This window comes from Amaranthus tricolor, chromosome 12, assembly GCF_026212465.1.
Source record: "Amaranthus tricolor cultivar Red isolate AtriRed21 chromosome 12, ASM2621246v1, whole genome shotgun sequence".
Lineage (NCBI taxonomy): Eukaryota > Viridiplantae > Streptophyta > Magnoliopsida > Caryophyllales > Amaranthaceae > Amaranthus > Amaranthus tricolor.
In genome coordinates, this window is record NC_080058.1 from 1,871,015 (window position 1) to 1,888,301 (window position 17,287).

General features: G+C 34.3%; 2 protein-coding genes across 2 annotated transcripts; both read left to right on the top strand.

Annotated features, from left to right (window-relative positions):
- Positions 1-648: 648 nt before the first annotated feature.
- Positions 649-7,583, top strand: LOC130796742 (signal peptide peptidase 2). Its single transcript, XM_057659115.1, has 12 exons — positions 649-864; positions 958-1,094; positions 2,263-2,378; positions 2,493-2,644; positions 2,736-2,821; positions 3,667-3,794; positions 3,876-3,926; positions 5,074-5,160; positions 5,254-5,323; positions 6,352-6,488; positions 6,642-6,719; positions 7,274-7,583. Exons 2-12 carry the CDS (start codon positions 1,055-1,057, stop codon positions 7,364-7,366), a joined length of 1,038 nt encoding a protein of 345 aa, XP_057515098.1. The 5' UTR covers positions 649-864; positions 958-1,054; the 3' UTR covers positions 7,367-7,583.
- Positions 7,584-9,634: 2,051 nt separating this feature from the next.
- Positions 9,635-15,982, top strand: LOC130796836 (homeobox-DDT domain protein RLT1). The gene is made up of 8 exons (XM_057659236.1): positions 9,635-9,979; positions 11,852-11,959; positions 12,068-12,703; positions 12,816-12,895; positions 13,788-14,210; positions 14,315-14,401; positions 14,485-14,579; positions 15,425-15,982. The coding sequence occupies exons 1-8, from the start codon at positions 9,973-9,975 to the stop codon at positions 15,489-15,491; spliced, it is 1,503 nt and encodes a 500-aa protein (XP_057515219.1). The 5' UTR covers positions 9,635-9,972; the 3' UTR covers positions 15,492-15,982.
- The last annotated feature ends 1,305 nt before the right edge of the window (positions 15,983-17,287 follow it).

A 17,287-nucleotide genomic window follows, 5' to 3' on the forward strand; every position in this document is an offset into this window, starting at 1 on the left:
TGCAGACTGTATTACTTATATTCTTGCGTACATTGAAGAAAGCTTGCAAATGTACATACAAAATCGATGGTATTTATAGAGCAACTATCAATATAGATTTACTATTTATGTACTATTCATGAAAGAATATTTGATTGCCGACATGTATGAAATCATTCATTTAATCACTTATATAAATTTCTAATAGATAAATTTTAAGTAATTTTATTTATCAAATCTTTTAAGATATTTTAATCTCAAAAAAAATATTCATAATTATTTTTACAAAATTCAATCTTGTAATTAAAGCCTCTAATCCCAAATCTCAATTGTTTGCAATTGGTCATAAAGTCAAACCCTCTCACAATTATATTTCACAGGATATTTTTTATTGCTGACATGTCGTCCTCTAATTGGTTCAACCACTTCACTTTTACGTGTCTTACTGACGTGGGATAACTCACAAATATCTAATTTTTAACGCATTTTACCCGCTACAGAAAATTCTTTCACCGGAAAATCTCAAACACGTAAGTCACAGCCAATTAAAATAAGCCATGTAATCATCTTTCTCAGTTCTCATTCGTCTGTCAGGTACAATCAGGTCAAATTATCTTGAAGTATATATTAATTTTTTCGTTATGTTAATGGTTCAATAAAATTATTTTCCCCAATTCATAAAACCCTAATTAAATTTTCATAACTTTCCTATTTAGATTTGATCTTATACTTTTCTGTTTGGGGAATTAAAACTGAAAATCATAAATACATTTTCATTTATCCCCCATTTTCCCTCTCTCTCTAGTTTCTCGATCTCCGACGTTGAATAATTTTGGGGGAGAGAAAATAAAATACTTTCGTAGAAATTAATCAGATCTAATAAAAGTATGTTTTTGTTGCTCAATTCTAATGATTCTATGTTCAATTTAGTTAATTTGAGGTTAAGATTTCTGTTTATTTCATGTAATGTAATTGCAGGTGTAAGATTTTACGGCGTAAGACGGATTTACAAATTTTTGTAGTAGAGGAATAACTGATAATCTGTAGTTGAATAGAGTATAAAATTGTTGGAGAAATGAAGAACTTCGAGAAATTAGCGAATCTCGCTCTTGCAGGTAAATTAAGCGATTAATTTAGCTTGATATGATAATTTTAGTGATTGATTTGTTGAGTGCGGAAATGTGTGATTTGTGGAGTTGTAAGTTTGGTGTAATTGCGTTATGCGTTGTTGAATTGTTTGATTGGTGGTAGGTTGGAATTGTTTCTTTTGGACGACTTATGTGGACATTTTTATCGGAGAATTACAGGTGTTGTTCTGGTGTTTAAGTCAGAAATAGGCTGTGCGAGTAAATGGATTACAAATGGCCTTGACTGGGGTCGCGGGACTTTGACAATTTAAAGTATTTATTTGATGAGGTGTGGTGAAGAGGCAATGATTTTGAAGAAGTCGATTGCACTGTCGAGTCTTATGTATATGAAATTAATGGTGTAATTTCTTTTGAAGCCTGATCTTAGTGGATGCCTTAAAAACTTGAGTACTTTATGCCAGGACGATGTTTGATACTTTGATAAAGAAAGTAAGGAAAGGAAGATTGTATTTGGATGTGTATGATAACACACTTATACTGAGAAGATACAAGTACCTACAATGTATATGATAGAAGTACATGCATGATGTATGGATTGCAAGGGATGGCTTTAAAACTTGGTAATATTGAAGTGTGATGTTAGGGGGATGCCTTTAAAATTTGAGTTCTTCATGTCATTATAGTGTTTTATTTGTTCTTTCTTAAGAATGAAAGAAAAGGAATATGTGTTTTTATGTCTGATGGAAAGATTATAGAGAAAATATACGACTTACGAGTACATGAAACACATATAATGGGAATACATGCATTTTATGTAGGTATGTAGTGAGTGATATAATCTTAATATTTGAGGTTTGGGTGATGGAGAAGTTATTCTATTGGTTTGGTCATGTGTAGCTTTGACTAGAAGATGAATTGTCAAGTGTCAAGCTCATCGGAGAGATGTAGTTATGGGGACCGGGGAGTTGTAGAGAAGTTGAGAGAGGCAAAGAAGACCTTAGAGTTGGGTGTCTAGAGTGTAACACGAGTGTGAGCATTAAACAAAATGAATTGAATATGTGGACGACTGTAGGACATAAGCTCATATTTTATGCACCCGACCCCATTTTTGGGAATAAGTCAATGTTATTGGTGTTTCCTTTGTCATCAATTATGATTTGCATTATATAATGACTTGTTCTTTCTGTTTTTGCAGGATTGTCTTTGGCACCACTTGTTGTGAATGTGAATCCAAATGTGAACGTAGTATTAACAGCTTGTCTTGCTGTATATGTTGGGTGTTATCGGTCAGTTAAGCCAACACCACCAACTGTAAGTACCTCAGATTACCTATCATATGAATGTAATCATGTATCTATTTGGGGAACTGTAAAGCCTGCTTGTCTTGATTGGTTGCTTACATATTTTCTTGCTTTCCTATCACAGGAGACCATGTCCAATGAACATGCTATGAGATTCCCATTGGTTGGCAGTGCAATGTTGTTATCTCTGTTTTTGCTGTTCAAGTTCTTTTCGAAGGACTTGGTCAATGCCTGTCTGACATGTTATTTCTTTCTTCTTGGAATATTAGCCTTCTCGTACGCATCCTCCCTATGCAGTTGATTATATCTTTATTGAATTTTCAGAGATTATTATAGAAATGAACTATGTTGTTTTTTTGTTTTTTAGTGCAACACTGCTACCTGCAATAAAGCGTTTTCTGCCAAAGCACTGGAATGAAAATGTCATTGAATGGCGCTTTCCTTATTTCCGTTGTATGTTTCTTAACATTTATTGTTATCTCATTGGTTTGCATTCCTATTTGGTATTGATTTGGATGACGTAAGTTAGTTACTTTATTGACTTATTCATGTGTTTCCATCTAGTATCCCTTTTTGAGTATTGGCATATAATGTTTTCTCCTCCCTTTTTATAAACTGATGTATACTTATTAATGTTATTGCCTGTTGAATTTAGTGTGTCACTTGTTAGGGTATGCCATGTAAAATATAAGTTGATGGTGTGAAAATTATTTAGAAAACATTATTTGAGGAGTCTTCCCTGCTTCATTAGATGAGTTTTTTTGGAATTTAATTAGTATGATATGCAACATATAGTCGATGGGTTTTTGTATTGATAATTTCATGATAATTGCCAGCATGAAAATGGAGGAGTATTTTTTGTCAGTACCCGTTGAATCTCATTTATATGCCTATAATGTGGTGTGAAACTTTATGGGAATGTTGCAATTTTCTTTTGAATATCATTAAACTTATTTTTGGAGGATTATTTGAGTTAAATGTGTTAAGAGATGTTAGTGACTTATATGGTAAAAGTTCACATTTTTTTATAAAAATGATTTGACGTGTAAGTTTAATTTCTTACATCTGGGACTTTGGGTTCTTAACAAATAGATTTCTGTTTTTGCTCAACCATGCTGCAGTTATTTATTTATTTATTTTTTTTATTATTATTATTTTTTTCGAATGGCAGCCTCACTGTGTGCGCACCTGAATTTTTCTGCTTGATGAAGTAGATTAGCAGCTTATCTTGCTTTATGATTTTCATGTGTGATTGGTTGTAGTATCAACAAATTAAATTTTTTGGTTTGGCCCCACAGCTTTGGAGTTCGAATTCACAAGGTCTCAGGTTGTTGCTGCAATTCCTGGATTCTTCTTTTGTGTTTGGTATGCTGCAAAGAAGCATTGGCTTGCCAACAATATCTTGGGATTGGCCTTCTGCATCCAGGTTTGACGATTAGGCTCTTCTGACTACGCACCTTGCTGGTATGCGTACTTCAGTAGTAATTTTTTTCTCTCAAATACACAGGGAATTGAAATGCTTTCACTTGGTTCTTTCAAGACTGGTGCCATTCTCTTGGTAAGTGTTCTTGTTTTGTTCATAACTTGGGAATCACTCGTGACTACGAACATATTACCTTTTGTTTTTAGAGGATTGCTTTATTTATCTATCATTGCTTTGGACTGCAGTTCTTTTCATGTTCGTATGGTACTATTATGTGTTGGGATGAGCTTATGCACGATTCTCTTGAGCTGTTTAACAACTTAAATATTATACAGTATTTATTAAAGACGAAATAATATATTTTCTGAAATTCCTATGCTTTATTTTGTAGCCCCTGAGTCTTGATATGCTTGCAAGTTTTAAGTATAGTCATTTAAGTTTATCCTCAGTTTTTGTCTCTATAACAAAAATGGATTTTACTACAGCCCATGTAATACAAATTATAATCAATAATTGTCAGATTGAACTTTCAATTTTTTCCCCTTGTTTTGGACTTGTGGTTGTTAATTTCACCGCTTTCTTGGTCCTGTTATTATTTTGCTGTATTTTATCGTTTCTGCTGTAGCAATTTTTTCTGCTTAATAACTGCAATATTTCTACTTGATTAGCAATCACGTCGTAGGATATTGGAACTTAGAGGGTTTCTAAATGTACGAATTTAGTTTTCAGAAAAGAAATGGAGTGAGACGTGGGAATGATAGAATCAAAAAGAAGCATTGAGTGTGGAATTGGGAATGATAGAATTTGTTTGTTCTTGTCTTTTCAGTTTTATGTGCCTTTATCTCCTAAAGCATTTTGAGGATCTATAACTTATAATCATTTTATAGTTCAATTTTGGTTAAAAAATGGGAAAGAAAAAAGAATCAAGAAATGTAGAATTGGCGGTTGTCAAAAGTGCATGTTTTCATCTTTAACGTTTCTTGTGCCCGTATTTTTGAAACACGATCCAAATATCAGAAGGTATATAACAATAAGATAATTTGCTTTTCAATGGTTTTGGTGAATATTGATTAGTGTTTTCTAGTACCTCTGAACTCTTTGCAGGTTTTCTTTAATTTTCCTTTTCTACCAAGTTTGTAGAATAAGTAGTATTCTACGTGCGAGGTTTTTTCCCGGGAATGGAGAGTTCTGTTGATATGTGATTGTGAGCATAGTCATCTGTTTAGTGGAATATCATCAATCACTCTCATCTAAAGCATTCTTGATTATTTTCAAACTATAGGGTGGACTTTTTTTGTATGATATCTTTTGGGTCTTCTTTACTCCGGTAATGGTTAGTGTAGCCAAGTCCTTTGATGCACCTATAAAGGTTAGTTCTTTTCTATTTCTTTAAGTTTGAAGTACTCTGATTTTACATGTTAAGGTGTTTTCTCTGATTTCTATGTTTCATTTTTCTCTGCAGCTTTTATTTCCCACAGGAGATGCAGCAAGACCATTTTCTATGCTGGGACTAGGAGATATTGTTATCCCTGGTAAGACGAGTAATTCTAGCAAGGCCATCAGTTATTGATTCGTGATTAAAATATGTTGTTTTCTTCAGTTCGTTTATAAGATGTGAAACCTTATTGTGCCAAGTGTATTTTATTGAATTTAATTCCGTACATGTTCTATAATTTTAATTGTTGAGTTTTTTAGTTTGTTTTCAATATTGATTGTTTTTCCATGCCAAACTACCCTTATTGGACTGAAATAGAAAGACGCTTTTAAACTTGATCTTGAGATGGAGTTTGTTAGATTCACTTTAAGCCATATAACAGTGAAGAAACAACTTGCCCACTTGCGAGTTTCTGTATTGGAATGTTGAAAATGAGCAGATAGTTTAAAACTCAGCTAAGGTAATGATATTTCTGGAATAGAAAAGCTGCTAATCTGAGGTTTGGCCTACAGGTTCTTAGGGGATTTGGAAGAATAAGCACACTCATGCTGTGAAATTGCTCATTCTTTTTGAGAAATTGTTGGTTTTCTCATTTCTGTTAATTAATTGTTTGATTTCTGATTCAAGGCTCCAAGGTTAGAGTCAGACTCAATGGGAGTGAAGTCTGGTATATTCAGAAAATAGTTCTCTAGTCTTTGGACTTTGGTAATGAGGTTGCGTAGGCTGTACATCTATCTTAAGATAATCTGTGCTCATAGCAGATAACCATCAAAACAGTTTGGTGGTACTAATAAACTCTTTCAGTCTCTCCTTTGCTCATTCCTTTATCGCGATCTTTCCTAATTTTTTGATAATCTTATTTTCTCGGTGTTTATTGGTATAAAATTTTGTATTTTATTATAAAGCTTCCTTGGAATTTTATTGGGTGGTGGTCCCCTTTTATCTTCCACTCTGCAGTGACTTACCTGAACTTGGGGGGGGGGGGGGAGACTAGTCTTTGCGGACAACCACATGCGAGTGACTGCGTTCGAGAATATTCTTTCTTTTTTGGATTCAGGATATGCTGCAAAATGTTAGTGAAGGTCTTGTATATCTATTTCATAATTTTATGTTGTGACTTTTTAGGCATCTTTGTGGCATTGGCATTGCGATTTGATGTTTCCAGAGGGAAAGATAGCCAATACTTCAAGAGTGCTTTCTTTGGATACACTGTTGGCCTGGTCCTTACAATTGTTGTGATGAATTGGTTTCAAGCTGCACAGGTAGATCCTTAAAACTCTTTGCGATCAACTGTAATGTTGATTGTGGACTTAGTTTTCATATCAGCTGTTCATAGTATTACTTTATCTTTGTCAATGAAATTGACTAGGTAAAGCATTAGATTAGAGTTCTAACCTTCTTGTTTTTCCTTTCAGCCTGCACTCCTTTACATTGTACCAGCCGTCATTGGCTTCTTGGCAGTGCACGTAGTGTGCAATGGTGACACCAAACCGGTTCGTGAGCTCTTTTACAGCTATATTGTTAATTCAATTTATTTCTTATTTTCCTGTTCTGTAAAACTAAATCTTTATTCCCTTTTTCTCTCTATATTTGAACAGTTCACTTTGGTAGCTTGTTAGCTGATAAGCTCTACATCAGTTAAACATAATTCGCTAGCTAGTTTGCCTTTTTAAATTCGCGATTCGCTCAAAATGGCCTAAAACCGACCATAATTCGCTTTATTCGATTCGTGATTCACAAGGTGATTAGCGAATGATGTGACACTGTTCTAGATTCTCCCATGTTATACAATTCTATATTATTAGAGTTTTAAATCAAATGACCCAGGCCATTGCGGAAAAGGCCCGTTCTAGATTCTCCCATGGTTGTGCGTTAAAAGGCCCGTTCTAGATTCTCTCATGGTTGTGCGTTAAGTTTGCCTAGAAAAACACAAGGGAAGCTTAGAATAAACAATTGTTAACAAATTTGCCCATAAAATTCTGCAGCATTTCATCATCACACTTCCTACTCACTGATTCTTCTGCTTTGTCTTCTGTATCATGTGCAGTTGATGGAATTCGACGAATCAAAGATGGCGGCGGATATTGCTGCTAAAGACCAGGATAAGGCAAACTCCCCATCTAGTAAGAAAGAGGAATAGGAGTCTTGACTGAAAAACACCTAGGTTGCAGCTCCGAACATATGTTTCTTCCGGTGCTGAAATTTCTCGAAATTTCGGGCCATTTCTAAGTTATGTGCCTTCACACAGTACCCTTGTAAAAGATATTGTTATAATTGTGGATACACCATATTATCAACAGCCCTCATGATAGAAACAAATCTCTTTTTACTTGTGCATTACATAATTTTCTGATCAAGTACCGTCTTTTTTGGATGCGTCAAGCTGGATGGAGTTGGATGGAGTTCGATTTTGAAGTTCCATATGGTTTGGTGTTTTTCAGATTTGGTTAGTTTTGGTGAGGGTCAATTTTACGCTCGCTAATCCGGGTTCGAAACTTATGGTGACCTTCATCGAAGTTTTGGTTAATTTTTTTTAGGTTGGGTAGAGGACTACTTGTTATAGCAATGGCCATGAAGATATTTGGAGTATTCCTTATTAAAGCATTTAACTACAAAAATCTTAAAATAAAAATTAATAATTTTATTAATTTTTATTTCATAAATTTATTAAGTGTTGAAAGCTAATTATTATAGAATTATCCTTCAACATGTTAATAAATTTGCAATAATAGAAAATAAAATGAATAAAACTCATTATAGTGATCTTTAAATAATTTGGGAAGCACATTATGGTCTCATAGTATACCGTGCACGTAATGCTTGGTTAATTGTTTAGTTTGGGACGATACACACCATTTAAAATTATTGCTTGATAGCGACATCTTCACAAATAATTAAATAATTATAATGTTCTTATTATTGTTTTGATAACAAATTATAAATAATGATGATGTTAAAAAAAACTACTCCAGCAATTTTTTTTATTTGGGAGTAGGGACAAGGATTAAAAAGTAAATATTATTAGGTTAACTCTTATAATTTTTATAAAAGGTGTGTTATTTCCAATGGAATGAAACTAATTATAAAATAGTGTTTTTCCCATTACGAATTCACTCAAATATTTCTCATTCAAGTGGTTATAAATATGAATAAATTTTAAATACACAAATTTTTGTGTGAGACGGTTTCTCTATGAAGATACATGGGTTGAATAACTCAACTAATACAATTATTAACATATCGCTTCTTATTTAAAATCGTCTCACAAAAAGGTGATCTCTTACAATAGTAACTCTTTAAAAATAATTTTTTTTGCAAATGATTTTCCTAACCAAAATTAAGGTGTATCAAACCAGTACCCTAAGCTTCACGCCTTCACCCTTTTTGATAATAGGAATAAATCACTTAATTTATATCCAACCTAATTTTCCATGCCTTTCTTTCCCTATCTTCAATTTGCTATTTTTTTTCTTGATAATTTTATTAATGTTGATTAAAATGAAAGAAGTAAACGGCAAAAAATAAATGAGAAAATAAGATAAAAATAAAAAGATAAGATAAATTTGTAAATTGAATTAAATGACAGAAAATATGTTATTGTCAAATTTAAAAAGATCGGATAATGAATAAATCAACTTAATTTAATAGATATAGCAAATTGAACAAAAGAATGATAATCAAATTTAATTTTTTACGAGGTATAATGTATATAAACTAAGGGCTATGTGTAAAACCTATACACATTAGTTACATGATCTAGAATGATACGTAGTAAAAGTATTAAGTTAAAATTGTATCGAATCATACTTAATCGAAAGTATTAAGTTAAAATTATATCGAATCATACTTGATCAGTGTAATAATATTTCATAATTTCATTTCTATTTGGGTACTTGTACATTAATATAATAATTTCATCTTCTCAAATTAAATATATGAATTATAAAGTTATATATTGACTACGAATTTTAAACAATCTATATAAAAAAATTATATATTAAGTAGTAATATCTTATGATTTATAAACTCACAATTAAAATTATTTGAATTTTAAATTTACAATGAGATATGAAAAAACATTGAATAATTTGCGAATTATAGACTTTTGCGAATAACAATCTCATCAACATTTATCTTTTGCGAGTTATAACCACCAAAGTATCAAAGATTATAACTTTCAGGTTAAATTGCATACTTCCGACCGTTTGAATTAGTAATTAAAATTTTAAGTTAAGTAGTCGGAATTGTGTGATTTGGCCAGAACGCCGTAGACTTTAAAACTTTTAGTGATTGTAATTCGCAAAGTGTAATAAGCAAACATGAATTGTAATTCACAAATTATTAAAAATAAATAAATAGAAAAATAATAGAAAACAAACGAATATTAATTGTAGGGTATGTTTAATACTTTAATGTCTATAGTAGTAGAGTACAATGGAAAATGTAAAAAGGGATAAACAAGAACACAAACAGTGAAGAGAAGAACCATAATTGGGATTAAACTACAAAAACCCAGAAATGAAATCAAATTTGAGAAATCCAGAATATGCTTTATCTTTGCTTTTTTTCCTTCTTCCCATAGTCCCTTTCTCTCTCATCAGTTCTCGTCTTTTCTCTCTCTTCATTTAGGATTCCAGATGTGAAATGACCCTTTACCCAATTAACCCATAAACTCATTTAGAAGAAAAATATCATAAATTTTATAGGGAAGGATACAAGACTGGATTTTGGGATTGTTTATACACCATGGAAGGTAATTAAATTCTTAAACAATTTACCCAGATCATAAACTTTTGATCTTTGGTTTGATTTGAAGAAAATTTTGCTATTTTTATGCATTTTATTGGGTTTGATTTGTGTTAAATATGCATTATTGATCTTGGTTTGCATGTATTTACTGTAAATTTTATAACTTTTTTTTTTTGTTGAATTTATGGGATCCCTTTTGCTTATGAAGCATTTTATTTTTGTGGGATTTGTTTTTGATAATGTTGTGTTTAAAAACCTAATCTTCTAGTTTAGTTGTAATTATGGGTTTCAATCATGTTATGTCTAAGTTGAGAGGATCTTTAATTTTTGTTTGGAAATTGTTGAATTGGTTCCATTCTTGATGTGTTTGAGATTAGAATTCCTCATTTTGTGTGTAAACCCTATATATATTGTGGGATTCATACCTTTGAAGTAGAACAAAATTTAGGAAGGTATGAAAGCATTTTTGGCTGTTAGGGTTTGTCCTAACATCTTGCTCTTTGCTCTGAACCTTTACAATTAATGGTGATTGGTATCCTAATATAGGATGGGTCGAACATTTATCTCTGCATATGTGCTAAACCCACTTGGCAATCATTCTTGTGTGTTTTATGTTACGCAATGCAATAGGTTTTAATCAAATGACCCGGGAGGTAGGACCGGGGATAGATTTCCCCTTGCCTGCATTGTGGGTTTTTTCTTTTGTTTTTGTGAAATATATCTGGTGTGCTGTAAGATATGATCTTTATTTGCTTATTCTATGTGAAGAGTATGCTGTTTGGGATTGTTATTGACATGTGAGATGGAAGTTTATCGATAGTTGGATGCTTTGGCGATGCATTTTCTGGTTTATGCTACTGCTAATAATCTTTTTAAGTCAAGGGTTTGTATCTTTCGACGATTAATGTGATGATCTGTACCTTAAATTGGTGATTCTTAAATTGCTTGGTGAAGGCTTATTATGGCTTACGAGCATAGTGCAAAAACAAGGTCGTGTCATGGCATCATGTTTCAATTGTAAAGGTTTTTGAGTACTGCAACTGAAATGTTGGCCGCATTGAAAGCGAAATCATCTGCTTTAACCACAAAATCCGTTTCGCGCCATTATTGCGATCGTGACCGAAACCCTATTTTTGCATGAGTATGACTGTCTCCAGTGATTTGTGAATTGTAATAGCTTTTGTAAATCGTGAAGTCACAGGTGCAATGTTTAATTTCACAAGTCTTGAAGTTCATATATTTTCAAAGTTTGCCCGTCCTAATGAATTTGCTACTAACAATGACGTTTCTGTTGTAGCATATTCAAATTCACAGGCATAAGGGGGAGTATACCTTAATGAACAGGCAGTGTAACATAATTCGCTTGCAATTCGCTTTTTGAATTCACGATTCTCTCAAATTTGCCCATGAGTAGCCCAAAATAAACCATAATTCGCTTTTACGATTCGCGATTCGTGAGAAATTAGCGAATCATGTGACACTGCAAACAAGCTTAGATTGGTAAAATACCGAGGCTATCAGCTAATGCTTCAATTGATTTGTTAACTGTTTTGTTTATTGTATACTCTATGATGTATGTTTCCTTGTTTTCTTGTATTCTATACCTACTTTGACAATTAGGGATTTATTTGAATCATTGCTGGATGATGGTTGTTGCTTAGTTTTTAGATTTAATTTGGTTTCCGATTAAAATCATGTGATGAGGAATACAGTCTTCAACAATTTTGTCCGGAAATCTGGATTATTGTGATACTTGTGGTAGTTTGAGCTTTATTTTGATTCATGATTTCTCGAGCACTATTATACATGACTTTGAGTTCACTTGGAAATGACAATTACCTTCAAGCCCTTAATGGTTTCATCATCTATGTATCAGATTCTGGTGAGATACAATGTGAAGAAAACAAAGAACTTCCAGAAAAGAACAAGAAAAGGCGCTTCAAGACACCGTCTCAGCTGCAGGCTTTGGAGGATTTTTATAATGGTAAAATTTCTGCCTTTGATAGGTTTCCAAATTTTGATTAATTTTCATCTTCGTGTAACAAGGATTTGAATAATTTCGTGTTTCTTTTTCTTGTTGTTCTTCATTCAGAACACAAGTACCCAACTGAATCCATGAAGGCAGAGCTTGCGGAAAAGATAGGTCTGACGGAAAAGCAGGTTTCTGGTTGGTTCTGCCACCGCAGATTGAAGGATAAGAGAATTATAAATGGTGAGCTAAACCCACCTGGTAGACAGGATCTTTCAAGTGGTGTTATACAAGATCGTGGTAGTGGGCTAAAACAGGATTCGTGCAGCAGCACCAAACAAGGTGATTATAAGCTTGCTGATATACGAGAAGTCGAGAGTAGGAGATTTTCTCAGAACGGTTTACCTGCTGTTGAGATTAACTATGAGCAAAGGGCGCTTGATGATGGAACCGAGATGGATGATACATCTTCAGAAAGTAATTCAGCTCCTCAAGATAACCTTCACCCTTATAAAAGGAGTCCTTTAGTCGTTGAAGCTACAGATTATCGGACACCAAATGGATTTGTTGCACAAAACAGGAGGCGTGTGGGACCCTCGGGGTACTTGAAAATCAAGGGCCAAACAGAAAATGTTGCTATAACTGCAGTCAAGAGACAACTTGGAAGGCATTACCGAGAGGATGGTCCGCCCCTTGGAATTGAGTTTGACCCACTTCCTCCGGGGTCTTTTGAATCGCCGAGCAAGAATGCCAATACTGGTGAGTACACTGTCTACTTTGATTCTCTTTGTATATTTGCATCTATCATAATGAGTGAGCTCCTTGCTCGTCTTCTCAATTCTACACTAAGACTTGGCTCCCTATTTTGCAGATGCTTATGGAGTACCTGAACCTGTCGGCCCAAGCTCACATGACATGGGTTTTATTCATAAGCGACCGGGCCCTAGCACAGTAAGTTGGAACCCCTAAACTTCACTTTTCTTTTTATACCCCTCTTTTGATGTTGATTAATGTTCCTCCTTTCTGTCATCTCACACCTGTATCGCCGTACGCACATCATGATTATGTCCATGAGTCTTGAAATGGTTGATTATCATCTTTCTCGGTATTTACTATTTTTAGTTGTAATTATTTTTCCGAATTCTTTTTTTGTGGGTGTTGACGGATTCGTACTCTTAATTTCTGAGGATAAGGAAACCTTCAAGTGGATAGGTTTAAGTTCCTAGAGTTTTCTATGCTTGGATATAGTTTGAAACTACTATAGAAAGCCTGGGTTGATGAAGATGTGGATCAGAGTTTCGATGATGTGAATTTTAATTTTTTATTGACTTGCCGGTCGTGTGAGGGGATAACCTTAGACTATGTTACTTGGACTAGTGTACTGATGTCGGATACTGGTACGTATGTGTCCAAGTGTCAGATACGTCTAAATATTCAATTTTACGCCTAAAATGAAGTGTCTAAAGTGCCATACCAATATCCGAGCATCAAGGATCGGACACGGATACATGAAGCGAAATGAAGAGTCCGAGTAACATAGATCTTAGAAGTGGAATGACCGATGACGTATCCTTGGCTACAATATCCAAACATCTGATTATGCTCCTTTCTTAATGCAATTTGATCATATAGGGATATTCCTTTTTTCTTTTAACTTTTGCACCTATGTGCTTTAATATTTTGGTGTATAGTCAAACATCACAATACCTTTGAAAGCATACACCGAATGATCCATGAGTATTACGAATGGCAAATGCTTCCTCTCAGGCTCTCACCGTCCCCTCCCTTCTCTTTCCCATGTGCACACTCGCAGAATAAAAATTGAATTGTAATTTTTTTGCAGATACAAAATCAGGACATGTATGCTGCTCCCATGGACTATAGATCCTTGCAAAAGTCCCCTGACAGTTTCTCTTACCGCCAGTCTAAACAGAAGCCACCTTTTCCTAATCATGGTCGTAGTTTTCCAGCCCAGAAATCTTCTTTGTACGTGGATTCCTACTCTGCTAGAGAATCCCCAGATTATGGTGGTGGTTTGAACCAAAGTATGCTACGTAAGCGTGATCGCATGGGCATGGGTTCAGATACTTACGGCGGAAAAATTACCAATGAAGCAGAGGATTCTTGGTGGAATAGTTACGAAAATGAGCATTCAGTGGCTCCCCGTACAAGAGAACGATCGGATTCCAAAGCTGCTGTTGTACCAGTTAGGCATAAGGATATTATGATTAGAGATGATAGAGTACCACCTACTCGCTTGTTTAAGGTGTGATCATATTTGTTTTACACAACTTTCTCATTGCATTATTGTAAGCTATTGTAATTTGCGAGTTTGATGGTCTTTTGATTGCTTATTTTGGGGGATGGCAGGACGAAGAGCTTTATGTGGATAAAAGGGCAATAGGCGACCATCATGATTCTGTCAGATTCAAAATGCGCCCGACGAATGAGCTTAAAGTGAGTTTTTATCACCCACTTATTTTTTATGTTGGCCTGTTCCCATTTTGCTTATGGTTTCACGTTCTCTTTTTCGTCATCAGGCTGGCAAGAAAGCAAGAGAAGAATTTCTGCAAGAAGATTATGCCATCAGATTATCATCTCAAGAGCCGCAACAATGGCCTAGACTGATAACTCGGTGAGTAAATAAGCATCTTTGTCAAAATATGACAGTGGTTTGCTTAGTTAATTTTTTGATTTGTCATGATAAATAATAGTTTAGGACCGCGAGAGCCCATAGGATACCAATTAGGTCTAGATCACACCACTTGTGGAAGTATAACATCGTTACACAAGGTTTCTTGGTGTTAAGTTTTGTTTCGTAGACTCGTGATATCCCCGTACCCGTGTACAATATTAGGACGATGTCCCCGTATCCTAAAATTCCAAAAATACCGTACTGGACACTAAGATCCGCACTCGTATCCGAGACCGATACCCATACCCGAGTCCAAGTAACATAGGTTATATTTTCTCCACCATGAAATAATAGTTGCCGTACTTAGAATGACTAATGGGGATACAGCGAATAGATTAATGTCTAAAGGCTTTTCTTGTGAAATTATGCCTTGAATCCTTTATTATGAGGGGTTGAGACTTGAGAATTGAGACCATAATGTTCGGAGAGAGGGAGCGTATAGATATTGTGTTTAAACAAAGAGTAAAGGGGCCATATTTACTTTTTGATGTTTAGTAAATTGAGGCCCTTCGTCAATCATTAATGATAAAATAGGGACCAAGTTTTCGTAAAAGTTTAACGTTAGCAGCTTTTGAACACCTAACCAACAATATTACAAGAAGGCACATCACCAATTGAGCTACATTTACTGATGAACTATAAGGAGTTTGTTAATATATGAGGCTCCTGTTTTCTATTAGCCTTAGGCAGTCGGGCACCTTGAATGGGCCTAGAACTGCCCTGTGTGTTATTCTCACGTCTCGATTCTCAGTGTCCTTCAATTAATTTCGTATTGTACCTCGCAGATCAAATGAATTGCCTTCTAGTTTTAGCGAGGACGAAACTGCGGAAACGAGCTCCTCCATGGACTGAGGATTTTGAAACGGGAATCACGGTTATTGAAATTTTCAATGCCCTCGAGCATAGATCGCAGGTATGATGAAAACGCTGCACCGTTAGAAAGTCCATTACAATTGGATAGTAATGGAATGAACATGGCTTCGCTCCCCTTTCAATTGGCAGCTTTTAGAAAACATCAGCTGGTTTCTTTCCAGCCAGATTTCGTGATCATTGCCTTGTCTATATATGTAAAATTTATCTGCTTTGATATCATTTAGTTATCACGTTGCTGCTATTGACCAGCTAGTTCAACCTTGTAAATGCCATTTTGCCTATGGCTCGGACTCTTTTCGGTAGTGTCAGTAAATTTGTTTTGTTTTAGCGTTGGGATTAAGACTTTAACATTATTATTATATGTCTCCATTTCGTACAATTACAATTAGGGCGGTACATGAGAAGATTAGAATTTGAACTCTTAGTTAATATTGGATATAAAAAATCACTAAGAATGCACCTCAGATTGAGTTGAGTAGGTTGTGCCATGCTCGATCATATCATGAATAGGGATGATTATGGGTTATGATTTTATTAAACTTGCTTCAGTTTCACTTCTAATGTCCGGGTTAGGTTTGTTTTTTTGAGATCCACTTGGTTCGGGTATGACCGACAAACTTAAGGGTTTGGGACTAGGCCCAACGATTTCATATGTGATTCAGACTCGTCCTAGACCAGACTTGATCTGTTATCGACTCATGACACATACTATAATTATCCATTTTAGACCTATTTTACTATTTTATTCTAAATTATTTGAATTGATTGATTTTAGACCCTGGCTCGTCCTATATAGGGATGGTGAGATTTGATCCTATTTATAGGGTCTAGGTCTAATTTTTTGATACCTAATGAGTTTTGATTTGAGTTTGAGTCTCGGTTTAAAAAATTAACAGGACCGTCTCACTATGAGATGGGCTCACACAAGTACTCCATTAGTTAAAAAAAAATTTTATTTTTTTAAAAATAATCTAAATTCACACTTGTATAGAAATTAGGTTTTTAAGATATTTTGGGTTGACCCTAATTGAAGTCGTCTCATGATGAGATGGCCTCAATAAAGACTTAGTGAAAAATTAAATGGGTTAGATCTAAGTTTTGGGTCTTAAGACGTAGACATTCTTTTTGGATCTATTTAGTATCCTACATCCAACATAAAATTTGAATAAAATAAGATTATTTAACACTTAATTTCAAAAATAAGCTTCGTGAAAACTTAATTCCCAAAATAAGCGTTCGTATATCCAAACCTAGCCTTGGAGTAAATCGCTGTTACTAACAGCGAAAGACAAAAAAAAAAGCCATAAGTCGCTGAAACTAACAGCGACTTTAAGGTTAACTGGTCAACTCTTTAATCTCGTAGGTTGGAATGAGGAAGTAGCTGAGAACTGAAAATCTGCATTAAGTTGCTGTTATTAACAGCGACTTAAAAAAAATTTTTTTTTTTTAAAGTCGCTGTTAGTAACAGCAACTTACTCCAAGGCTAGGTTTGGATGTACGGACGCTTATTTTGGAAAGTAAGTTTTCACGAAGCTTATTTTTGGAATTAAGTTGTTAAAACATCTTATTTCATTCAAATTTTCCATCCAACAAACCCAAGGAGTTTTGGAAATTTTGAAGTTGTTAAGCAAAAAAAAAATAAATAAATAAATAAACTAAGAATCAAACATTTTCCAAAAGTAAGCGTGAAAATCCCAAATCTATGGTTTGGAGCTGTTCGCAGTTAGTAACTGCGAACAGGTCAAAAAAGACAAAATAGCTGTTCGCAGTTAGTA

Excerpts from the sequence above, each read along its gene's own strand:
- LOC130796836 (XM_057659236.1), top strand. Across the intron at positions 12,704-12,815 it reads GAGCAAGAATGCCAATACTG|ATGCTTATGGAGTACCTGAA; the intron begins GTGAGTACACTG and ends CCTATTTTGCAG. Across the intron at positions 14,580-15,424 it reads TGGCCTAGACTGATAACTCG|ATCAAATGAATTGCCTTCTA; the intron begins GTGAGTAAATAA and ends TGTACCTCGCAG.
- LOC130796742 (XM_057659115.1), top strand. The coding sequence starts at position 1,055 with ATGAAGAACTTCGAGAAATTAGCGAATCTCGCTCTTGCAG. Across the intron at positions 2,645-2,735 it reads CTTGGAATATTAGCCTTCTC|TGCAACACTGCTACCTGCAA; the intron begins GTACGCATCCTC and ends TTTGTTTTTTAG. Across the intron at positions 6,489-6,641 it reads ATTGGTTTCAAGCTGCACAG|CCTGCACTCCTTTACATTGT; the intron begins GTAGATCCTTAA and ends TTTTCCTTTCAG.